Source organism: Bombina bombina, chromosome 3 (assembly GCF_027579735.1).
Source record: "Bombina bombina isolate aBomBom1 chromosome 3, aBomBom1.pri, whole genome shotgun sequence".
Lineage (NCBI taxonomy): Eukaryota > Metazoa > Chordata > Amphibia > Anura > Bombinatoridae > Bombina > Bombina bombina.
Window position 1 is genome coordinate 235,693,973 of NC_069501.1, and position 26,708 is coordinate 235,720,680.

General features: G+C 41.6%; 1 protein-coding gene across 1 annotated transcript in view; it reads right to left on the reverse strand.

Moving 5' to 3' along the window:
- SARM1 (sterile alpha and TIR motif containing 1) overlaps positions 1-26,708 on the reverse strand; it is a 59,268-nt gene that overhangs the window by 26,246 nt on the left and 6,314 nt on the right. The window contains exon 2 of the mRNA XM_053705230.1: positions 15,669-16,287. Within this exon, the coding sequence (XP_053561205.1) occupies positions 15,669-16,287 (619 nt within the window). The remainder of the gene's footprint in view (positions 1-15,668; positions 16,288-26,708) is intronic.

Genomic DNA, 26,708 nt, shown 5'->3' on the forward strand with positions numbered 1-26,708 from the left:
AGCCAGAGGACTGTGAGTCCCTCCTTGATGATTGATGTATGCCACAGTTGTGACATTGTCTGTCTGAAAACAAATGAACGATTCTCTCTTCAGAAGAGGCCAAAACTGAAGAGCTCTGAAAATTGCACGGAGTTCCAAAATATTGATTGGTAATCTCACTTCCTGAGATTCCCAAACTCCTTGTGCCGTCAGAGATCCCCACACAGCTCCCCAACCTGTGAGACTTGCATCTGTTGAAATTACAGTCCAGGTCGGAAGCACAAAAGAAGCCCCCTGAATTAAACGATGGTGATCTGTCCACCACGTTAGAGAGTGTCGAACAATCGGTTTTAAAGATATTAATTGAGATATCTTTGTGTAATCCTTGCACCATTGATTCAGCATACAGAGCTGAAGAGGTCGCATGTGAAAACGAGCAAAGGGGATCGCGTCCGATGCAGCAGTCATAAGAGCTAGAATTTCCATGCATAAGGCTACCGAAGGAAATGATTGTGACTGAAGGTTTCGACAAGCTGAAATCAATTTTAGACGTCTCTTGTCTGTTAAAGACAGAGTCATGGACACTGAATCTATCTGGAAACCCAGAAAGGTTACCCTTGACTGAGGAATCAATGAACTTTTTGGTAAATTGATCCTCCAACCATGATCTTGAAGAAACAACACAAGTCGATTCGTATGAGATTCTGCTAAATGTAAAGACTGAGCAAGTACCAAGATATCGTCCAAATAAGGAAATACCACAATACCCTGTTCTCTGATTACAGACAGAAGGGCACCGAGAACCTTGAACGTTGGTATCCTTACATAACGATTCAATATTTTTAGATCCAGAACTGGTCTGAAGGAATTCTCCTTCTTTGGTACAATGAAGAGATTTGAATAAAACCCCATCCCCTGTTCCGGAACTGGAACTGGCATAATTACTCCAGCCAACTCTAGATCTGAAACACAATTCAGAAATGCTTGAGCTTTCACTGGATTTACTGGGATACGGGAAAGAAAAAATCTCTTTGCAGGAGGTCTCATCTTGAAACCAATTCTGTACCCTTCTGAAACAATGTTCTGAATCCAAAGATTGTGAACAGAATTGATCCAAATTTCTTTGAAAAAACGTAACCTGCCCCCTACCAGCTGAGCTGGAATGAGGGCCGCACCTTCATGTGGACTTAGAAGCAGGCTTTGCCTTTCTAGCAGGCTTGGATTTATTCCAGACTGGAGATGGTTTCCAAACTGAAACTGCTCCTGAGGATGAAGGATCAGGCTTTTGTTCTTTGTTGAAACGAAAGGAACGAAAACGATTATTAGCCCTGTTTTTACCTTTAGATTTTTTATCCTGTGGTAAAAAAGTTCCTTTCCCACCAGTAACAGTTGAGATAATAGAATCCAACTGAGAACCAAATCATTTGTTACCCTGGAAAGAAATGGAAAGTAGAGTTGATTTAGAAGCCATATCAGCATTCCAAGTCTTAAGCCATAAAGCTCTTCTAGCTAAAATAGCTAGAGACATAAACCTGACATCAACTCTGATAATGTCAAAAATGGCATCACAGATAAAATTATTAGCATGCTGAAGAAGAATAATAATATCATGAGAATCATGATTTGTTACTTGTTGCGCTAAAGTTTCCAACCAAAACGTTGAAGCTGCAGCAACATCAGCCAATGATATAGCAGGTCTAAGAAGATTACCTGAACACAGATAAGCTTTTCTTAGAAAGGATTCAATTTTCCTATCTAAAGGATCTTTAAACGAAGTACCATCTGACGTAGGAATGGTAGTACGTTTAGCAAGGGTAGAAATAGCCCCATCAACTTTAGGGATTTTGTCCCAAAATTCTAACCTGTCAGACGGTACAGGATATAATTGCTTAAAACGTTTAGAAGGAGTAAATGAATTACCCAATTTATCCCATTCTTTGGAAATTACTGCAGAAATAGCATTAGGAACAGGAAAAACTTCTGGAATAACCACAGGAGATTTAAATACCTTATCTAAACGTTTAGAATTAGTATCAAGAGGACCAGAATCCTCTATTTCTAAAGCAATTAGTACTTCTTTAAGTAAAGAACGAATAAATTCCATTTTAAATAAATATGAAGATTTATCAGCATCAATCTCTGAAACAGAATCCTCTGAACCAGAAGAGTCATCAGAATCAGAATGATGATGTTCATTTAAAAATTCATCTGTAGGGAGAGAAGTTTTAAAAGATTTTTTACGTTTACTAGAAGGAGAAATAACAGACATAGCCTTCTTGATGGAATCAGAAACAAAATCTCTTATATTATCAGGAACATTCTGCACCTTAGATGTTGAAGGAACTGCAACAGACAATGGTACTTTACTAAAGGAAATATTATCTGCATTAACAAGTTTGTCATGACAATTAATACAAACAACAGCCGGAGAAATAGCTACCAAAAGTTTACAGCAGATACACTTAGCTTTTGTAGATCCAGCACTAGACAGCGATTTTCCTGTAGTATCTTCTGACTCAGATGCAACGTGAGACATCTTGCAATATGTAAGAGAAAAAACAACATATAAAGCAAAATTGATCAAATTCCTTAAATGACAGTTTCAGGAATGGGAAAAAATGCCAAAGAACAAGCTTCTAGCAACCAGAAGCAATGAAAAATGAGACTTAAATAATGTGGAGACAAAAGCGACGCCCATATTTTTTAGCGCCAAATAAGACGCCCACATTATTTGGCGCCTAAATGCTTTTGGCGCCAAAAATGACGCCACATCCGGAACGCCGACATTTTTGGCGCAAAATAACGTCAAAAAATGACGCAACTTCCGGCGACACGTATGACGCCGGAACCGGAAAAGCATTTTTGCGCCAAAAAAGTCCGCGCCAAGAATGACGCAATAAAATGAAGCATTTTCAGCCCCCGCGAGCCTAACAGCCCACAGGGAAAAAGAGTCAAATTTTTGAAGGTAAGAAAAAATGATTAAATCAAATGCATTATCCCAAATATGAAAGTTGAACATTCTGAGTCAAGGCAAATAAATGTTTGAATACATATATTTAGAACTTTATAAAAAAAGTGCCCAACCATAGCTTAGAGTGTCACAGAAAATAAGATTTACTTACCCCAGGACACTCATCTACATGTTTGTAGAAAGCCAAACCAGTACTGAAACGAGAATCAGCAGAGGTAATGGTATATATAAGAGTATATCGTCGATCTGAAAAGGGAGGTAAGAGATTAATCTCTACAACCGATTACAGAGAACCTATGAAATAGACCCCGTAGAAGGAGATCACTGCATTCAAATAGGCAATACTCTCCTCACATCCCTCTGACATTCACTGCACGCTGAGAGGAAAACCGGGCTCCAACTTGCTGCGGAGCGCATATCAACGTAGAATCTAGCACAAACTTACTTCACCACCTCCATCGGAGGCAAAGTTTGTAAAACTGAATTGTGGGTGTGGTGAGGGGTGTATTTGTAGGCATTTTGAGGTTTGGGAAACTTTGCCCCTCCTGGTAGGAATGTGTATCCCATACGTCACTAGCTCATGGACTCTTGCTAATTACATGAAAGAAAAGAAATTATCCAAAAAAATTAAGATTAATCCTATTCTAATACCCTTAAAAAACACCCACCCCAAAATAAAAAACCCTACTCTAGAATAAACTACCAAGAGCCCTTAAAAGGGCCTTTTATAGGGCATTGCCCTAAGTTAAACAGCTCTTTTACTTTAAAAAAAATACAAACACCCCCTAACACTATACAAACCTCCAACCCCAAAACTACCAGGGGCCCTTAAAAGTGCCTTTTGGGGGCCCTTAAAAGGGCCTTTTGTAGGGCATTGCCCTAAGTTAAACAGCTCTTTTGCTACAAAAATAACACCACCTACAAAAATACATTACACAAAATAACAAATTATCAAAAATAAAAAAAAAATCCTGATCTAATACCCATAACCCCCCCCAAAATAAAAAGCCTAATCAAGAATAAACTACCAATGCCCCTTAAAAGGGCCTTTTGTAGGACATTGCCCTAAAGATAGCTCTTTAAGTGAAATCAAATTAGAAAGACCCACTAACATTACAAACCCCCGACCCCCCAAACCCACAAAATAAAAAAAAAATATCTAAAAAACATTACAAGAGGGGTTGCTTAATATTTTTATTAATTCTAGGATGTTTTCTATGCCAAGAAAAATATATTAATTTTAAACAAGTTAATTTTTCGAAGCCAAGATGTTTTGATCTCCAGCTCCAATCTCTTATTATAACCTCCTAAGTCTTAACATTTTTAAAACAAATTAACATTCTTTTTACTGCAATTATTTTTTAATAGACAAACTCCACCCACCATTTGCCTTTTTTTTGGAGGAGCCAATCAGGTGCGCGATCCGATATACGGCGTAGTTTTTGGCGCAAGCGAGGGAACCCGCGCCGCCCGTAGTTTCACCTCACACATCGGGGTATTACATATAACCCGCCGGCAGTTGCTAAAGTGCCGTAAGTCGGATAAACTAGCGATGTCCAGAAATGAGCGTAACTACAAATTTCTGGAGTCGCCAGTGACTTACGGCACTTTAGAAACTGCCTGCGCCTAAAAAAACTAACTAAAATATTAAATCTCCCGTTACTGTCTAACATGCCTCCCAAAAATAAGCCTGACACGTATACTCCTATATCTGCAATCCCCCCTCTCACTCCTAATAATAAATGTATTAACCCCTAGACTGACAACCCCCCACAACACAATAAGCCTAATTATTAACCACTAAACCGCCATAGCCCACACCGCAATAAACCTATCCTAGTATTAACCCCTAAACCGCCGCTCCCGGAGCCCACCGCCACATACATTATATGTATTAACCCCTAAACCGCCGCTCCCGGACCCCGCCACCACCTACATTAAATATATTAACCTCTAATCTGACCCCCTACACTGCCGCCACCTACATTAAATTTATTACCCCCTAAACCTAAGTCTAACCCTAACACCCCCCTAACTTAATTATTATTGAAATAAATCTAAATAATATAACTATTATTAACTAAATAATTCCTTTTTAAAACTAAATACTTACCTATAAAATAAACCCTAAGATAGCTACAATATAATTAATAATTACATTGTAGCTATTTTAGGATTTATTTTTATTTTACAGGCAACTTTGTATTTATTTTAACTAGGTACAATAGCTATTAAATAGTTAATAACTATTTAATAGCTACCTAGTTAAAATAATTACAAAATTACCTGTAAAATAAATCCTAACCTAAGTTACCATTACACCTAACACTACACTATCAATAAATTAATTAAATAAATTAACTACAATTATCTAAAATTAAATACAATTAAATAAACTATAGTACAAAAACAAACACTAAATTACAAAAAATAAAAAAATATTACAAGAAGTTTAAACTAATTACACCTAATCTAAGCCCCCTAATAAAATAAAAAAGCCCCCCAAAATAATAAAATGCCCTACCCTATACTAAATTACAAATAGCCCTTAAAAGGGCCTTTTGCGGGGCATTGCCCCAAAGTAATCAGCTCTTTTACCTGTATAAAAAAAGAACAATCCCCCCCAACATTACAACCCACCACCCACACACCCCTACTCTAAAACCCACCCGATCCCCCCTTAAAAAACCTAACACTACCCCATTGAAGATCACCCTACCTTGAGCCGTCTTCACCCAGCTGGGCCGAAGTCTTCATCCGATCCGGGCACAAGTGGTCCTCCAGCCGGGCAGAAGTCTTCATCCAATCGGGGCAGAAGAGGTCCTCCATCCGGCAGAAGTCTTCATCCAAGCGGCATCTTCTATCTTCATCCTTCCAGCGAGGAGCGGCTCCATCTTGAAGACCTCCGGCGCGGAGCATCCTTCCTGCACGACGACTACCCGACGAATGGCTGGTCCTTTAAATGACGTCATCCAATATGGCATCCCTCAAATTCTGATTGGCTGATAGGATTCTATCAGCCAATCGGAATTAAGGTAGGAATTATCTGATTGGTTGATTTAATCAGCCAATCGGATTGAAGTTCAATCCGATTGGCTGATTGGATCAACCAATAGAATGTGAGGTCAATTCTATTGGCTGATCCAATCAGCCAATCGGATTGAACTTCAATCCGAATAGCTGATTAAATCAGCCAATCAGATTTTTCCTACCTTAATTCCGATTGGCTGATAGAATCCTATCAGCCAATCGGAATTTGAGGGACGCCATCTTGGATGACGTCATTTAAAGGACCAGCCATTCGTCGGGTAGTCGTCGTGCAGGAAGGATGCTCCGCGCCGGAGGTCTTCAAGATGGAGCCGCTCCTCGCCGGAAGGATGAAGATAGAAGATGCCGCTTGGATGAAGACTTCTGCCGGATGGAGGACCTCTTCTGCCCCGATCGGATGAAGACTTCTGCCCAGCTGGAGGACCACTTGTGTCCGGATCGGATGAAGACTTCGGCCCGGCTGGGTGAAGACGGCTCAAGGTAGGGTGATCTTCAATGGGGTAGTGTTAGGTTTTTTTAAGGGGGGATCGGGTGGGTTTTAGAGTAAGGGTGTGTGGGTGGTGGATTGTAATGTGGGGGGGAGGATTTTTCTTTTTTTTACAGGTAAAATAGCTGATTACTTTGGGGCAATGCCCCGCAAAAGGCCCTTTTAAGGGATATTTGTAATTTAGTATAGGGTAGGGCATTTTATTATTTTGGGGGACTTTACTATAGTTTAGTTTATTTATTTGTATTTTATTTTAGATAATTGTAGTTAATTTATTTAATTAATTTATTGATAGTGTAGTGTTAGGTGTATTTGTAACTTAGGTTAGGATTTATTTTACAGGTAATTTTGTAATTATTTTAACTAGGTAGCTATTAAATAGTTATTAACTATTTAATAGCTATTGTACCTAGTTAAAATAAATACAAAGTTGCCTGTAAAATAAAAATAAATCCTAAAATAGCTACAATGTAATTATTAATTATATTGTAGCTATCTTAGGGTTTATTTTATAGGTAAGTATTTAGTTTTAAATAGGAATAATTTAGTTAATAATAGTAATATTATTTAGATTTATTTAAATAATAATTAAGTTAGGGGGGTGTTATGGTTAGACTTAGGTTTAGAGGTTAATATATTTAATGTAGGTGGCGGCGGTGTAGGGGGGTCAGATTAGGGGTAAATAAATTTAATATAGGTGGCGGCGGGGTCCGGGAGCGGCGGTTTAGGGGTTAATATGCTTTATTAGGTATTGCGGTGGGGGATTGCGGTTGACAGGTAGATAGACATTGCGCATGCGTTAGGTGTTAGTTTTTTTTTTGCTGGCATTTTAGGGAGTTACGGTGCTCCCATACTCAGCGCAAGGCCTGCTACGGCTGCATTTTATAGCGAGGTGAAAATGGAGTAAGATTTCTCCATTTTCGTCCACGTAAGGCCTTGCGCTGGATATTGGATACCGATTTACGATGCGGTCCCATGTTAGCCTATGGGAGTAAAAATTGCGGGCGACGGGTGAAATATACGGGCGTAAGTTGTATTCTACACTGTATATGTGATACCAAACCCATGCAAAAACCGGCGGGCGACGCTGCATATCGGATGGGGCCCCAGGACTTTAGTCTACAGACGCCAAGGTTAATCACTATCATAAAATTAGTATAGAATGCACTGTTTTGCAGTTGTTATCTGATAAAGCCAGTTAGGGATATATATGTAGCAGAGGTCACCTTGGCAAGTCAGCAGGATGCATTTCAAGTTCTGAGAATTAGAAATTGCTCAATTTTCAGAGCTGAATTACATGGAAAGGGGGCAAAATAAATAATTTGCTTTTTATATCAAATGTTTAGTTATACACAGTGAATCAACTTTGCATCATATATACAAGGTGTTTACTGTCCCTTTAAGTAGTTTTTCATATCAGCATCTTAGCAAATGAATCATCATTTAGAATTGTATTTTTAGATGAAGGTATACCTTAGTTTTCTGTAACAAAAGAGAGTTCTATGTCATTTACATAATAGATGCAAGGTCTGGCCGACAAGACTGAGATCACATTCAATACTAGGCCTGTCACTAATATGTAGAACTGATGGCTACAATGTCGTTTTGTATCTTGTGGCTGTAACGTCCTTATACTAGCCTCAGGGTTAAAACTTAATGTGGACAATCACAAATGAATTATACTCTGCAATGAGTTAAAACCCCACCTGAATCTGCCCTGACCCGATTACCATTAGCATACAAAAGACGCAACCCCAGTTCCAACAAAATTAAACATAAAAAGGGAGAGATGAGTCAAAGTTTAAAAACTTGGACATTTCCACATAATGCTGGACCGACTATGATTGAATCATTAACTCCACTTTAACATTTTCATCAACTTTATTGTGTCTTTTTTCTGTTTTCAAATAAAAAAAACCTGTGCTAACATAAGTTGTAATTTACGATATTTTATATAAAGCTTATATTACAGGGACATGAAACCCAAATTTTTCTTTCATGATTCGGATAGAGCATGCAATTTTAAGCAACTTTCTAATTTACTCCTATAATCAATTTTTCTTTGTTCTCTTGGTATCTTTATTTGAAAAAAAGCAGGAATGTAAGCTTAAGAGACGGCAAATTTTTGGTTCCATAACCTGAGTAGCGCTTGCTGATTGGTGGCTACATTTAGCTACCAATCAACAAGCGCTACCCAGGTGCTGAACCAAAAATGATTTTTTTGTTCATAATGAGGAAAATTATATTAAAATAGACTTTTTATATAAAAATCCACACAATCATTTGTCGCTACCGGTGCTACTATGTTTCTTTCCTCCTCCATGACCGACTACTGAGTGTCCTTTACATATTGTACTAACAAGCAGTGATGTAATGAGGCTACGTTATTTATGCGCATACTTAGATCACCTAATGTGTTTTCTGTTCTCATCTGGAGAACTGAGAAGATAATTGGTGGATGTCTCAAGAGCATGAAATCATTGGCAATAATGTTAATAATGCACCATGTGAGCTGCGTACCTCTTCAGTGTGCACTGTTTATAGGGTATTAAAACTCATCTGCAGATGGCTACACAAGCAAACAGATCACATGGTGCAGACCTTAGTGCATTATGTTGGCAGACCTGGCACTGTAAACTCAATTGACTTACTATAATGAAAAGAACTATTGTACGCATGTACAACATACAAAGTTAAGCACATATAAAGCTTTTATGCATTATTTGCTTACAAAAATTGTAGCTGTAGAATACCAGCATTCACACCACCTTAAAGGGACATGAAATCCAATTTTTTTTCTTTTATTATGCAGATACAGAATACAATTTCAAAAAGTTTTAAATTTTCTGGTTGAGAAATAGGGGCTGATTTATTAAGCTCCGTAACTTGTCCGCCTGCTCTGAGGCCGCGGGCAGAAATCAACCCGATTGAATATGATCGGGTTGATTGACACCCCCTGCTAGTGGCCGATTGGCCAAGAATCTGCAGGGGGCGGCATTGCACCAGCATTTCACTAGAAATGCTTGTGCAATGATAAATGCCGACAGTGTATGCTACAGCGGATCATGTCTGCCCCCATAATGGTAAATCGGCCCCATAGGGGCCTATCTATCAAGCAGTCAACCGCAAATACGCCGGAATTCCGCAGCATAATTGTTGCAAGCTTAATCCAACCTAGTTATCAAAGCCTACAGACCGGCAAATGTTGAAATTTGTGATGTAACATACGATCCGCCAGGCAGAAACCGATTGGCCAAGAATCTGCAGGGGGCGGCATTGCACCAGCAGTTCACAAGAACTGCTGGTGCAATGATAAATGCCGACAGCGTATGCTGTCGGCATTTATCGATGTGCGTCGGACATGATACGCTACATTGTATCATGTCCGCTTGCACATTAATAAATATACCCCTTAATGTGAACAGCTACTGTATCTGTATTTCAAAATATGAATAGTCAGTAAATTGGGACTTTCACTTACATTTGGTATAATGGGGTCGATTTATGAAGCAGCGGATGCTGCTTCCGACCCACTCCGCTTCCGGTCCACCTGAAGCAGAAGTTAAGAAGCAGTGGTCGTAAGAACGCTGCTCCTTAACTTGTCCACCACCTCTGGGGCGGCGGACAGCAATCATCCCAATCAAATACGATTGGGATGATTTGACACCCCCTGAATCTGCAGGGGGCGGCATTGCACAAGCATTTCACTAGAAATGCTTGTGCAATGATAAATGTCGACAGTGTATGCTACAGCGGATCATGTCTGCCCCCACAATGGTAAATTGGCCCCATAAGGGCCTATCTATCAAGCTGTCAACCGCAAATATGCCGGAATTCTGCAGCATAATTGTTGCAAGCTTAATCCAACCTAGTTATCAAAGCCTACAGACCGGCAAATGTTGAAATTTGTGATGTAACATATGATCTGCCGGTCTCAATCCAACGCAGATCGATGCTTACGTCATTACAGATGTTTTGAATACACATTCGGCTCGATTTGACACTTTTTACAAGTTATCAAACTTTTAACAGGTACGCACGCGACTATTCCGGCCCAGCGTACCTGGTTTTCAATCCGCCACCCTGGAGGCCGCAGATGCCATAGAAATCAATAGGAGTCTGAAAGCACCAAAATCTTATGTTCAATGCTGCCGCTCCCCGCCACCGCCACCACTAAATAAACGTATTAACCCCTAAACCTCTGGCCTCCCACATCACTACCACTAACTAAACCTATTAACCCCTAAACCGTCAGCCTCCCACATCACCAAAAATTAATTTAAGCTATTAACCTATAAACCTAACAACCCGCTAACTTAAAATTAAAATTTCAACATCCCTATCTTCAAATAAATTTAAACTTACCTGTAGAATTAAAATAAACTATATTAAACTATTAATTAACCTATCCTAACTATTATCCTACAATTAAATTAAACTACCAAATAAATTAAATAAATTACATATTAAAAAACCTAACCCTACTCAAATTAATTAAATATACAATTAAACATTATTAAAAGTACTAAATTACAGAAAAAAACAAACACTAAATTACAAAAACAAACAAACACTAAATTACGAAAAATAAAAAATCATATTATCAAAAATAAAAAAGAATTACACCTAATCTAATAGCCCTATCAAAATAAAAAAGCCCCCCCAAAATAAAAAAACCCCTAGCCTACAATAAACTACTAATGGCCCTTAATGAAATCAGCTCTTTTACCTGTAAATAAAATACAAACACCCCCAACAGTAAAACCCACCACCCAACCAACCAACCCCCCCAAATAAAAACCCTATCTAAAATAACCTAAGCTCCCCATTGCCCTGAAAAGAGCATTTGTATGGGCATTGCCCCAAAAAAGGGCATTTAGCTCTTTTACATGCCCAGACCCTAATCTAAAAATAAAACCCTCCCAAAAAAACCTTAAATAAACCTAACACTAACCCCCGATGATCCACTTACAGTTATTGAAGTCCCGCTTGAAGAATCCATCCAGCCGGCAAAAAGTCTTTATCCAGGTGGCAAGAAGTCTTCATCCAGACGGCATCTTCATCCATCCGGCGTGGAACGGGTCCATCCTGAAGACATCCGGCGTAGAGCATCCTCTTCATACGGTTGCTGACGTAAACTGGAACTTCAATCCAAGATGGTGTCCCTTGCATTCCTATTGGCTGAAAGATTTCAATCAGCCAATAGGATTAGAGCTGCTAAAATCCTATTGGCTGTTCCAATCAGCCAATAGGATTTGAGCAGCTCTCATCCTATTGGCTGTTCCAATCAGCCAATATGATGAGAGCTCAATCTTATTGGCTGATTGGCGGGATAGGGGTTAATAAATTTATTTAGGTTGCGGTGGGTCAGGGAGCGGCAGGATAAGGGTTAATAATTTTATTTAGGTTGCGGCGGTGTCGGAGAGCGGTGGGATAGGGGTTAAAATTTTTAGTATAGTGGCGGCATTTAGTGACAGGGTATAAATAAAGTTGGAAAAAAGCCGAATAGACGCAAGATCAATGACTGCTAGTTAACAACAGTCTGATGCTCATCGCCTTGTACTTGGAGCGCGTCTTTTTACCGGCTTTTTTTATAAAAAATGAGAGCATGTTGAGTATTGGTGCAGGCGAATGCAACAAAGTCGAGGCTTTGATAAATATCCCCCTAAGTCTTAACTATAGTATGCACTTATTGCATTTTTAAAAATGAACAAAATTGGTCACATATTGACACATTTAATTTGTATCATTTCAGAATAATGATATTGTATGTTATTGTATGTGAATAGGAGCTTGCACTATATAATACAACCAGGCCCATTTATCAAAGGGCTTGCGGACCTGATCCGACACTGCGGATCAGGTCCGCAAGACCTCGCTAAATGCGGAGAGCAATACGCTCTCCGCATTTAACATTGCACCAGCAGCTCACAAGAGCTGCTGGTGCAACGCCGCCCCCTGCTGACTCGCGGCCAATCGGCCGCCAGCAGGGAGCTGTCAATCAACCCGATCGTATTCGATCGGGTTGATGTCTGGCGATTCCTGTCCGCCTGTTCAGAGCAGGCGGACAGGGTTATGGAGCAGCGGTCTTTAGACCGCTGCTTCATAAGTTGTGTTTCTGGCGAGTCTGAAGACTCGCCAGAAACACGGCCCTTCAAGCTCCGTACGGAACTTGATAAATGGGCCTGATAGTGTTTATTTATTATAAAGTAATATGGAAATCCTTTTATTTAAAAGCCCAGTTATGATTCTGCACTGATTTTCTATGCTGTGTACAATTTGTTATTTATCTATACCTTTCACATTAAATTTCAGCCTATGTTTAAATAGTTCACATGATGACAGCCCACAAGATGTATATCAAGTGATAAAGCACATAGCAAATAACCTTCAGTGATAACACAGATGTGAAAAGCTGTGAAAGATCCCTCTCATGGTTTATTTATATAACGGTAAGGGGAGAAAACAAACAAGAATGCTAGGATTCAAAATAAAATAGTATGGAGGTTTAATGAATAACAAATGTTGAAAGAAGTGCAAGAAACACTGTCATATGTTGAAAGATTTCAGTTTAATTCCCAGAAGATCTTCTCAACCACAATCTGTGTGAAGGTTGTTTTAAGGTTGCAATAAAGCAAAGCCAAGACCAGTGGGTGAAGAAAAGCAAAATTGTGTGTGTATATATATATGTATATATATTTTATTTATATATACACACACAGATACATATATGTTATTGCAATCAAGCCCAGGAATGACACCTACCTACTCTGGATGTTGGCTTTAGTCAGGGCTGGACTGGGACCAAATATAGGCCTGGTCATTTTAAGGCACAGCAGCTCACTCATCCCCCCTATTGCTATTTAACCATACCCCAAAACAGACAAGTATAATGTACTCGTTTGATTTACATAAACATTTAAAGTTTATTACACCCTTACGTCACTGTATTTTCTATTACTGTCAAATGATAAAAATAAGTACAAAGTGATATGCAAGCTAAAAAAAATACAAGGCACCCAATGCACACACAAAGTACCCCAGGCATCCACTTTATTACTATCTTTATTGCCCTTTAGTCTACACCAGAGAATGAATATTCACTTGCACAGCCTTCCTGTACAAATATGGTTGCAGGTTTTTCTGTACAATACTGAGGTGACCATCTTAGAAATCCTGTCACCATAAAGGCAAATTAATGCACTTCCCATATACTGTAAGCTCTCTTTTGCTGGGGGGCACACAGAGGGGCCAGGCATATTATAGTTGGAGCCCAGGCACCACTGGGCCACCCTGTAGCTATGCCACTACTGACTAAAGGGCCAGAAGTTAAGACCTCTGAGACCCCTGTAGAATTGATGCTACCCAAAGGGCATTACACAGGTACACCATTGTGAGGAGGATCATTTTGATGTAATAGTGGGGGGCAGGACACATCTTTGGACCAACTTCAGGAAAGGGGTAAGAGTTGGGTCCTGGCTCACTGACACAGGAAGGCAGTGAGAGGCAGGCAAGGCTGGCACTGATCAGGGCTAAGATAACCAGCACAAGCCCACAACTGGCCCCAGCCCACGGAACAAATGCCCTGTATGCCCTACAGTCAGCCCGGGCCTGGTATTAGTATTACTATTAGTTTATATACTCTTTTAAATTTAATATAGAAAGGATTTCAAAAGTATTTTTAGGACGTTTTTTTATCCTGATACTCCCTAAAAATCAAGGAACTGAGAGTCTCAAGGGATCACCTAGATAGATATATATAGACAGATACATAAATAGATAGATAGATAGATAGATAGATAGATAGACAGATAGATAGATGACTTATATTATGACAGGTAGTATTACAATTTATTTATGTTGTCTTTCTAGAAATAGTTTGCTTTACCAGGATAAATCATATAGATATGTATTTTAGTATCATATAGTCTTGCTCTGCATGTTCTATATAATTTACATTTAGGGGTATATTTAATATAGTGCGAGTGGACATGATACAATGTAGCGTATCATGTCCACTTCATATCGATAAATGCCGACAGCATAGGCATTTATCATTGCACCAGCAGTCAATCGGCTGCTAGCAGGGGGTGGCAATCTACCCGATCGGGTTGATTTCTGTCCGCGGCCTCGGAGAAGGTGGACAAGTTATGGAGCAGGGGTCTTTAGACCGCTGCTTCATAACTTCTGTTTCCGGCGAGCCACAAGGGGCATCAAGCTCCATACGGAGCTTGATAAATCGGCCCCTTAATATCTTCATGTTTACACTGGTGTCTGGCCTGATTAGTACAAGTGGCAGGGCTGTCTCCTACATTCACATTATTAAGGGCTAGATTTAATAAGCGGCAGTCGCAGTTTTTTGGGCTATGTGTAGCAGGTTTGCACAAGTAAGCCTGCTGCCACATATTTAAGAAGCAGAAACTTCAGAGGTGGTGAGATCCATCACCCTGACAATTGCTTGTTCGGGGTGAGTGACATTCCCCTTCTAGCGCCATTGGTTGCGATTAGGCGGCATTGCAACATCTCAAGCGGCAATTGCAGGCGGACAGGTTCACTGCTTGCAAACCTATCTGCCTGCAGGAATGGTATAATTTGCCCTAAATATAAGCAAACTGGTAATACAGAATGATTATTTAATCAAAATTGTAATTATTTTATCAATTTAATATCACATCTGGAGCAAAGCCATGTCATAGTAACTGAGACTGGTGCTGTATTAAGTATACCTTTTTCTATTTTACAGATTTGTTATGCATATCCTTCACTTTATTAAAGTTTTATACACCATGCTTATATATAATATGAATTTGATTTGTGATTATGGGGTCCAATTAAGATTCCAACATTTTGGAAAGTTTCTCTGTATGTTGTGGGCCAGCCTTTCTTTTCTATATAAAAGCTAGTAAAGTCATCTTACCTAGAAAAAAATATGAGCACCAAAGTCAAGAGGAATCTGTGAGGTTAAATATTTGCATCACATTTAGCTTATAACCATTGGGATTGTTTTTTACATTTTATTTTTCAACTAAAATAATACTTATAACTGTGTATTGCTGCAATCAATTTGAGCCAATTTAGCTTTTTGCTATTATTTTCCCTTTTTACTTGTATTTTATTGTGTTCTTATAATTTTTCAGTTTCAGCAGGATACTTGCTGAGTTCTGGTGGGGAGATCTTGCTTACCTTTGTATTCTTCTGTTGGGATTTGATAGCTGCTTCTACACATAGATAGAAGGCAGCAATGCATTGCGCCTCTAGGCGGGAGCTGTCCAGCAGGGGCACAAGGCGCTGTAGATCACCTGCAGTTCTGCCCTGAGTGTTGTCACTGCTGTCTAAAAGAGAACGAGCAAATTCCTGAGGATCCAAGGAAGAGATGAAAGGTTCTACTAATGCTAATGTGCCAGATCGTTCCACCTCTTTTTCAATTTCTTTGTTTGTAGCCAGCACAGTTATAGCAAGACAAGCATGGAACCTAATCAATCTATCTTCTTCTGAAAAGACAAGAGGAAATAGCCACTCGGCTGCCCTTTTCTCAATCATCAGACGCTGGTTAGATGGTCCACCGTACATAGCACAGTTTGCCAGAGCCACTGCACAATGCCGCAGAACAACTGGGTTAGTCCAGCGGCACCAAAAGAGAATAGCGTCCAGGCCTCCATCACAGATGAGCTGATGACAGGTCTCTTCAGTGTGTTTAAACATATGCTCCAGAACACCTGAAAGGCTTCGGGCAAGCTGAGGGTCATCCCTTTCTTTTGCAGTATTCAGGATCACTCCCAGACCAACTCGTGCTATACGATCTCTATAGTTGGGCAATAAATCAAAGAAAGTTATTAATTAAAACATAAAAAATAAACAATGGAGAAGTAAAAACATCAGATTTAGTGTGTTAATAACTGCAAATATCACACAAAATAATAAGAATAATTATAATAATAATGCTGTTGATAATTGTGTGAGAATGAACAGTAATAATTAAAAAAAACTAAAAAAAAACTAATAGATCACAATAGTTGGTAGACTACCAATTTGTAATAGTCCCATAAAATATGGTCAGGCAGAACACATTATCAATAACCTCCATACAAGGCATTAAAGAATCAAGTTTGCTAAGATGTGACTTGATTTTGAAAGTCAAATACATTATGAAAGAACGTAGAAGTGTTACAGTCTAGTGTCAGTCTAATTAGAGTGTACATAATAGAAAGGCCAAACAACAACCTAATATCCAAATGTTTTCCCAGATGAGCTCATAACCCACTATAAATTCCCTGTATACCCCAGTCACAATCAGACTCCTCTTGAGAGCAGAGAGCAATATAATACCTTTCCAGTACTATAAGACAGGTAGCCAAGTCTGGACTGAGCTGTTACAGTGTTGGCCCATGAATATCAGTTTCTAGTTAGAGAAGTATTTTAGAGCAACATATTGTGGACTCCCTAATCCTACAAAATATGACACCAGGGTTCTGTGTGTGTGTGTGTGTGGGGGGGGGGGGGATAGTATAACATCTATATATGTATACATATGTATTTATGCGTTTATATGTGTATTTTATAATATACAATGTTGCATGCTTGTGCACAACTGACACTGCAGTGTTAATTTGCTCTGGCTCATTAGAACAAACACTTCAGCTCTATTAGTAGACACGCTAGCCTGGGAAGAAAAAAAAAATGTCCAGTGGCATAGGCCAGATTTAGGTACGGGTGTAGGGTACCCTTTGTCTGCTGTTCTCCCTCTCCACAGGGCTCACCAGATATCTCCATATTCACATTTCAGTTCATTATTTCTGGGGCTACAAAAACAATGGAATAGATTCTTAATTCTGCTTTTTCTTGGCTGACACAAAAACTAGTAGAGAGGGCCGCATCTGGCACATGGGCTACCGGTTGGCCATCCCTGGTTTAGACTGTAGTTGCAGGCAGTTACATTTAAAGGGATATCTGAGAAGAGTGTAAATAATCAGTCTCAATTAAAAAAAAATACCACTAAATATATAAAACTTCACTGTATCAAAACTTTATGAGTACGCATTGTTCTATATTTGTTCTATGTACCAGAGTATCACATTTAAAAGTAATTACTTAAGATTCACAGTTAATTTACCAAAAATATGGTTTTCTAATGGAAGATGCCTTTATTGTTTTTCAGTGCTGTGGGACATATGCTTTAGCTATTTCAAGGACAGTAAAGAGGATGAGAGACTGGCTGCCTGCCTTACTAGCTCAGGACACACTGTACCTTTGAACATACAGCTTCCCGAGATACAAGGGGAAATCAATAATAGAGGTTGCACAATACTAAGCAATGTTTGAATATTATGTGTAATATTTGCCTGCCCTCTTAAGCTGTGTGCAGCCAACACATTCTTCCTATAAATGCACACAAATATAATTAGTTCCAGCACAAATGATCTAATAGAACCAAATATCAGAATATAGTAAAACTGCTGAGAGTAAACAGGACTACAAACATGTTTATTCATTATATCTATTGGGTATTCCTGTAATGACTGAAGGAGATCAGCGAAAGCTATTTGTATTAGCTTGCCATAATAATGTGCTTCCCAGTGCTGCAGAATATGCTGACGTAGAAACAAACAACAAAACACAACACCCTCTTCAAGCAGGCATGTACTAAATGTGCAAACAAGGCCTCTTTAACATGATACAGCTTATAAAATGTCCTATTTTAATCTTGGACCTCAATGCAGTAAGATGAAATAAAGGCTTGGTTTAAAATAAAGCAGAAAATGAGGCTGGATTTTTTTTCTACATAAAGTCTATCTTACAATCCTCTATATTTAATATGAATTCGAAAAACAATTACATTTTTGTACAACTTAAATGATGGCTTAGTGTATTACATCAAGCTTCCTTTTTCCAATTAAGAGCCAGATAACGAGTGGAGCGCTATTTAGAGCTTTCGCTAGAGCGCTAACTATGCTTGGAGCAAACGTTTTGCACGCGTTGGGTTGCACTGGTATTATGATTTGAAAGTTAAAAGTTATCGCTCTGACACTAACCCGACGCTGGCAAAAAGCCGAACTTACAATATCAATTGTGCAATAACCTATTCCACCATAGAAGTCAATAGAACAAAAAAAGCATTAAAAAAACTAACACTCAACTCCATTCTCATGTGTGATAACCTGACATGAAAATATGAATATTTCACATTCCAATGTTCTGCACATGGAAGAATATGTTCTATTTATTCATAAATACATATTTCTATATATATATATATATATATATATATATATATATATATATATATATATATATATATATGATGGTATTTTGGTACAATATATATCTACCTCCATATATAAATATATATATATATATATATATATATATACACACACCTTATTATATACAGTATAGGTATAGATATATACAGATATACTGTATATAGGAATATCTATTTACAAATACTTAGAACATATTCTGCTATGTACAGAACATTGGAATGTGAAATATTTACAGTAAATACATAGTTAAAACCTTTATTAAACAGGAATATTGCATAAATATATATATATGTCTATATATGTATACATATGTATTTATGTGTTTATATGTGTATATATGTCTGTAAATACATAAATACACATGTAAATACATAAATACATCTGTACACATATATAGCCATTGATATATACATACATACATATACAGCTTTAGACATGTGTATGTATTTATCTCAATGTTAGCCCTTTACTTGCCTTTTTTTCCCTAACACCTGAAACCTCATCTCTTTGAGCCCTTATAACTTGTGTGCAATATTTTTAGAAATAATTATTAGATGGTGTTTTTATAAGTGTTACTTTACTTTGTATTTTTGATGTGTTTTGTGAGACTTTTTTGTTTCGTAAAACAGGTAACCACAGCTCTGAAGCAAGGCTGGATTGGGAATTAAAAGCAGCCCTGGAAAATTTGGGGGCCAGTCCTATTTTCCATTGACTCAGTATAATGCGCCCTCCCCATTTTTCTCAAAGGAGATTACTGGGATACTCCTTCCCCCAATATTTATTTTTAGAATTATATTATATTATTTGGTATTAAAAAAAGTGCCAGATTATTGTTTTATAGGCAACCTACAACCCAATTACATCCATTAATCACCCCTTTAAATTATTGCTTTCCAGCCCCAGCTGCTGCAGCCCACCGGGAAATCTCCTGGTATCCTGGTAGGCCAATCCGGCCTTGCTCTGAAGACACACTAACCCAACAAGCGTTAGCTTGAATTGCCCTCAAGCGATCGCATTTACTTACAACTTGTAATACCGGCGCAATTTAACCTGCGCGCAATACGAAACCTGATATCACTTGCACGCAATCTGTTTGTGCTCCACTCGTAATCTGGCCCTAACTCATTTTCTTCTACTGCTGACCTTTTTCCTTTTAAATCATTCTTTTGTTTTGCTTTATTAAAGGGACATGAAACAGTGCTCCTTTAGTAAACCCCCCCCACCATAAATATATATATATATATATATATATATATATATATGTTACAGAAGCATTAGTTATTTTGTTGTGAAGAGCTTATTTCCCAGCAGCAATGCCTGAACCAGCAAGCCAGCGCCTAAGAAGGGCTCCAAGAAAACCGTAACAAGTATCATTTCATAAAGAGTTAACTCTTTTTTTTCAGCTTTTAGAAACTATTGTCTAATCACCTCTGGAGCCAGACTGCTAATTGATAAGATGAACTTGTAAACTTGTTATCTTAAGTACTGTAATCCTATTGTGGCCTGTCAAAGGACAGTGCTCTCTATCTAAATGTGTGATGGGGGATTTTGTGCTTCCCCCCCCCTCTCCCCCTGGGAGTGCCCTGTGTGCATGTAACCTTAATAAAAAAAGCAGGCTGGGCATCCCAGTCCTGAGTTCTTGTTTGACCCTCAATCGCAGCGTTGACTCGTTTTTGTGGGCAGAAGGGTATCCTAGCTGTACTGCAGCTAAGGGAAATTATTCTATATTTGCGAGACTCATATAGAATACTATGGAAAGCAGCTTCTCCCCTCTTTAGCAATAGGGATCCAGGCTACTAAGCGGTCCATCTCTCAGCGAGACTAAGGGTAACCGTAACATTTGGCGGCAGCGGCGGGATTTTCCTGGATTTCCTAGGAGAGGTACAGAACGGATGGAGAGCGCTTACGAAAAATTGAAGCGTACAACCCTAAAAGATTTACTTGAAAGCAGAGGGGGGTACGCCAGCAACCGGCCGAGGAGAGAGCTGATCGCAGAATTGGCCGAACTGGATCAGAGCTTCACAATGGCGGAAACACCGACCACGATTAGTGACGAAAAAACCAGGATTGTTCGGGAAAGGCTCTCATTATACGGGCCGAACCCCTCCATGGAATTGGTACAGCAGTTGATGGCGGAGGCGGACGAGGATATACGAGAGACTCGAGCCCAGGAACTCAACCTAGCGAACGCACACCGCAATGCTGAAGCCCCGCAGGTAATCATCCCTGTCGAAAATGCTGGGAGGCCCAAGATACCCTATGCAGCATTTCGACCCTTCCTAGAGAGCGAGACAGGGATTGATGAATATTTGGCGGACTTCGAAAGGCAATGTGCCCTGCACCAGATTCCCAACAGAGAGTGGCCCACGATATTGTCTGGGAAACTATCCGGGCGAGCCCTGGAAGCCTTTCGTACTCTGGGTGCTGAGGAAGTGACACAGTATGAGCTAGTTAAGGAGACACTGTTGCGACGGTACGCTGTAACTCCGGACACGTATCGCCGACAGTTTCGGGGCACGGAAAAGAAGCCTAACGATACCCATATGGAATGGGCGCACCGAATGCGGAGAGCGGCAAATCACTGGCTGAGCGGAAGTAAAGCGGTGACTGGGGAGGAAATTTTACAATTGTTTCTCTTAGAACATTTTTATAATGGCATGGAACAGCAAGGGAAGGAATGGCTGCGAGACAGGCGGCCTTCTACCTTAGAAGAAGCAGCCAAATTGGCCGATGAACATTATGACTCCCGTCTTCACGAACCCATGAACTACCGAGCTCCAGCACGGGTCGAACCCAGAGAGGTTTACCGTGCACCCCCTCGTGCTGAATTCCGAGCCCCGGTGCCCACAGGGCCCGTCCGACACTCAGGACCACCCAATAACAGCTCTGAGCGTCCCAGACCGACTTGCCACCGATGCAAGCAACCAGGGCATTTCATGGCTAGCTGCCCCCTTAATACGCACCAGACACCCAGGAATTACAATTACCCTTCTGGGTCCTATCGTCCGGCCCGGGCCCTCTGTGTTAAACAAGAGGCCCCTATGGAGGGATATGTGGGGCCGCTTCACAAGGCAGACCCTGTATATGCTGCCTCAGATAACCGCCAGCACCATCGGCAGAGGGTATGGCTCGAGGGGCGATCTACCGAGGGATTGCGAGACACAGGGGCTACTATCACGCTGGTACAGAGTCATTTGGTGCCAGAGCACAAGCGATCCAGACAGACTGTGGCCGTTAGAGTGGCGGGGGGGGGATGTGTACAAAATTCCAACAGCTAAAGTGCATCTTGATTGGGGAGCGGGAAAGGGGGCTGTGAACGTGGGCCTAATGGATAATTTACCTGCCGAAGTACTACTGGGCAACGATTTGGGCCCCATGACTTCTGCCTATGCTCCAGTATGCAACAACGAGGCGGACCCAGTGACTACACGGGCCCAAGCCCGGACGGAGCGAGAGCTCTCACCAGTGCGGGAGACACAGGTAAGACCTACCCCGACCTTGCCTGACAGGTTAGGCCCCATACCCTGGGACACCCCAGATGCTTTCGAGGCAGAGTCTAAGACTGACCCGACCTTACAAAAGTACCGGGAACGAGCAGAGACCGGAGGGGGCGGGGCAGATAACGAAACATTCTTATGGGAAAAAGGGAAACTATACCGCTGGACAGAGAAAAGGGGACAGCGTAGGCGACAGCTGGTAGTGCCCCACAAATACCGTCAAGAAATCCTCAAAATAGGCCACGACATCCCCTTAGCAGGCCACCTAGCCGTTACCCGTACCCTACACCGCATTACTCACACGTTCTTTTGGCCAGGGGTGCACGCTGACGTTAGAACTTACTGTAACACCTGCGATGTGTGTCAACGAGTAGGAAGGCGAGGCGATCACCCTAAAGCCCAGCTAGTAAATATGCCCATTGTAGAGGAACCCTTCAGCCGGGTTGCTATTGACCTAGTGGGACCACTGGCTACCCCTAGTCCCTCCGGTAAGCGATACATTCTTACCGTAGTGGACTACGCTACCAGGTACCCAGAGGCTGTCGCCCTATCCAACATACAAGCGGATACGGTAGCGAATGCACTAGTACAGGTGTTCTCCCGGGTAGGATTTCCAAAAGAAATCCTATCCGACCGAGGCACCCAATTTACGGCTGAATTGACCCAACAACTCTGGCAGGTTTGCAAAATTAAGTCCCTCCTGAGCTCCCCATACCACCCCCAGACGAACGGGCTGTGTGAGAGGTTCAATGGGACCCTCAAGCAAATGCTCAAGACGTTCACTCAGGAATACCGAGACTGGGAACGCTTCCTGCCGCACCTCCTATTTGCTTATCGGGAGGTGCCCCAGGAAACGACAGGGTTCTCTCCCTTCGAGTTGCTCTACGGAAGAAAGGTACGGGGACCCCTAAACCTGATCCGGGAGCACTGGGAGGGAGAGATGGAGGCTGACGGTGTCCCAATTGTGCCATACGTGCTGGAACTCAGGGACCGAATGGAGCAATTAGCCAAATCCGTGCGGGCTAATCTCCAGTTGGCCCAGAGAAGACAGAAAGTATGGTACGATCGGGGGGCCCGAAAGAGAATCTTCACCATAGGACAAAAGGTGTTAGTACTTAAGCCGGTGAAGACAGACAAATTGCAGGCGTCCTGGCAGGGTCCCTACCAGATCGTAGAGAAAAGGGGAGACACCACTTATGTGATAGCTAGCTGCCACGACAACAATCTTAGAAAGACATTCCATGTAAACATGCTCAAGGAATATTTTGAGCGACCAGAGAACGTGACGGCCGTATGTTGTTCCCCTCAGGAAGACCCCGACAGTTTACCCATTCCAGACCTATTAGAAAAGAGCCTCCCCACAGGTATAGTGGCGCAGGTTCAGATAGGGGACCGACTTAGCCCCACTGAAAGGGAGCAGCTCAACCAACTCCTCCAGTCCAAACACCTCACCTTCTCCCCGAAGCCAGGGTACACTACTTTAACCACCCACCAGGTAGATACTCCGGGACAAGCTCCCTTGCGCCAGGCTCCGTACCGAATCCCCGAAGCAGTTAGGACAGGAATGAAGAAGGAGATCGATGAGATGCTCCAGCTCAGGGTAATTGAGCCCTCCGATAGTCCCTGGGCCTCCCCAGTTGTCTTGGTGCCCAAGAAAGATGGGACCACCCGGTTCTGCGTAGACTATCGGAGGCTCAATGAAAAGACCGTGACGGACGCTTACCCTATGCCCAGGGTAGACGAGCTACTCGATCGTATAGCCAGGGGAAATTACCTGACCACTATTGACCTCTGCAAAGGTTACTGGCAGATTCCCCTGGCCCCGGAGGCTATCCCCAAGTCGGCATTCGTCACTCCATTCGGCTTATATCAGTTTAGGGTAATGCCGTTTGGGATGAAGAATGCCCCAGCTACATTCCAGCGCTTGGTGGATAGGCTCCTGGATGGCTTCCAGAGTTTTGCTTGCGCCTACCTGGACGACATAGCGATCCACAGTGAGTCCTGGGAGGACCACTTAGCTCATGTGGGAATGGTTCTGGATCAGATCCGGGCTGCTGGCCTGACTCTGAAGCCAGAAAAATGCCACTTTGGGATGGCCGAGGTACAGTACCTGGGTCACCGGGTGGGGTGTGGAAAGCAGCGACCAGAGCCGGCCAAAATAGAAGCTGTCGCCAATTGGCCCACCCCCATCACTAAGACTCAGGTCCTAGCCTTCCTGGGCACGGCAGGGTACTATAGACGGTTCGTACCAGACTACAGCACACTTGCCAAACCCCTGACTGACTTGACCAAAAAGAACTTACCTCGACAGGTCCTGTGGTCTCCCCACTGTGAAACGGCTTTCCAGGCTCTCAAAAATGCTCTAATTAACGCTCCTGTCTTGGCGGCCCCAGCCCTTAACAAACGTTTTATCGTCCATACAGATGCTTCCATGTTTGGGCTGGGAGCCGTCCTCAGCCAAGTAGGCGAAGATGGAGGGGAGCATCCAGTTGCCTACATCAGCCGGAAGCTCCTGCCCCGCGAAGTCAGCTATGCAGCGGTCGAAAAGGAGTGTTTGGCTTTGGTGTGGGCATTAAAGAAATTGACTCCCTATTTATATGGTCAGGAGTTCACTCTGGTCACCGACCATAACCCGTTGGTGTGGCTGAACCGGGTCTCTGGAGATAACGGCAGGCTATTACGTTGGAGCTTATCGTTGCAACCCTTCAATTTCACCATTACTTACAGACCTGGGAAACAGAATGGCAACGCCGACGGGTTGTCCAGACAAACCGACCTCAGCCCCGCATAACCAGCAGTCTGGACAGCCTTAGTCTGCCCCGAAAAGGGGTCAGACCGTGTCTGCCAGAGTGTTCCACAGAAAGGGAGCACTGTTACAGAAGCATTAGTTATTTTGTTGTGAAGAGCTTATTTCCCAGCAGCAATGCCTGAACCAGCAAGCCAGCGCCTAAGAAGGGCTCCAAGAAAACCGTAACAAGTATCATTTCATAAAGAGTTAACTCTTTTTTTTCAGCTTTTAGAAACTATTGTCTAATCACCTCTGGAGCCAGACTGCTAATTGATAAGATGAACTTGTAAACTTGTTATCTTAAGTACTGTAATCCTATTGTGGCCTGTCAAAGGACAGTGCTCTCTATCTAAATGTGTGATGGGGGATTTTGTGCTTCCCCCCCCTCTCCCCCTGGGAGTGCCCTGTGTGCATGTAACCTTAATAAAAAAAGCAGGCTGGGCATCCCAGTCCTGAGTTCTTGTTTGACCCTCAATCGCAGCGTTGACTCGTTTTTGTGGGCAGAAGGGTATCCTAGCTGTACTGCAGCTAAGGGAAATTATTCTATATTTGCGAGACTCATATAGAATACTATGGAAAGCAGCTTCTCCCCTCTTTAGCAATAGGGATCCAGGCTACTAAGCGGTCCATCTCTCAGCGAGACTAAGGGTAACCGTAACAATATATATAGATATATATAGATATATATATATATAGATATACATACACACACAATACAGGGAGTGCAGAATTATTAGGCAAATGAGTATTTTGTCCACATCATCCTCTTTATGCATGTTGTCTTACTCCAAGCTGTATAGGCTCGAAAGCCTACTACCAATTAAGCATATTAGGTGATGTGCATCTCTGTAATGAGAAGGGGTGTGGTCTAATGACATCAACACCCTATATCAGGTGTGCATAATTATTAGGCAACTTCCTTTCCTTTGGCAAAATGGGTCAAAAGAAGGACTTGACAGGCTCAGAAAAGTCAAAAATAGTGAGATATCTTGCAGAGGGATGCAGCACTCTTAAAATTGCAAAGCTTCTGAAGCGTGATCATTGAACAATCAAGCGTTTCATTCAAAATAGTCAACAGGGTCGGAAGAAGCGTGTGGAAAAACCAAGGCGCAAAATAACTGCCCATGAACTGAGAAAAGTCAAGCGTGCAGCTGCCAAGATGCCACTTGCCACCAGTTTGGCCATATTTCAGAGCTGCAACATCACTGGAGTGCCCAAAAGCACAAGGTGTGCAATACTCAGAGACATGGCCAAGGTAAGAAAGGCTGAAAGACGACCACCACTGAACAAGACACACAAGCTGAAACGTCAAGACTGGGCCAAGAAATATCTCAAGACTGATTTTTCTAAGGTTTTATGGACTGATGAAATAAGAGTGAGTCTTGATGGGCCAGATGGATGGGCCCGTGGCTGGATTGGTAAAGGGCAGAGAGCTCCAGTCCGACTCAGACGCCAGCAAGGTGGAGGTGGAGTACTGGTTTGGGCTGGTATAATCAAAGATGAGCTTGTGGGGCCTTTTCGGGTTGAGGATGGAGTCAAGCTCAACTCCCAGTCCTACTGCCAGTTTCTGGAAGACACCTTCTTCAAGCAGTGGTACAGGAAGAAGTCTGCATCCTTCAAGAAAAACATGATTTCATGCAGGACAATGCTCCATCACATGCGTCCAAGTACTCCACAG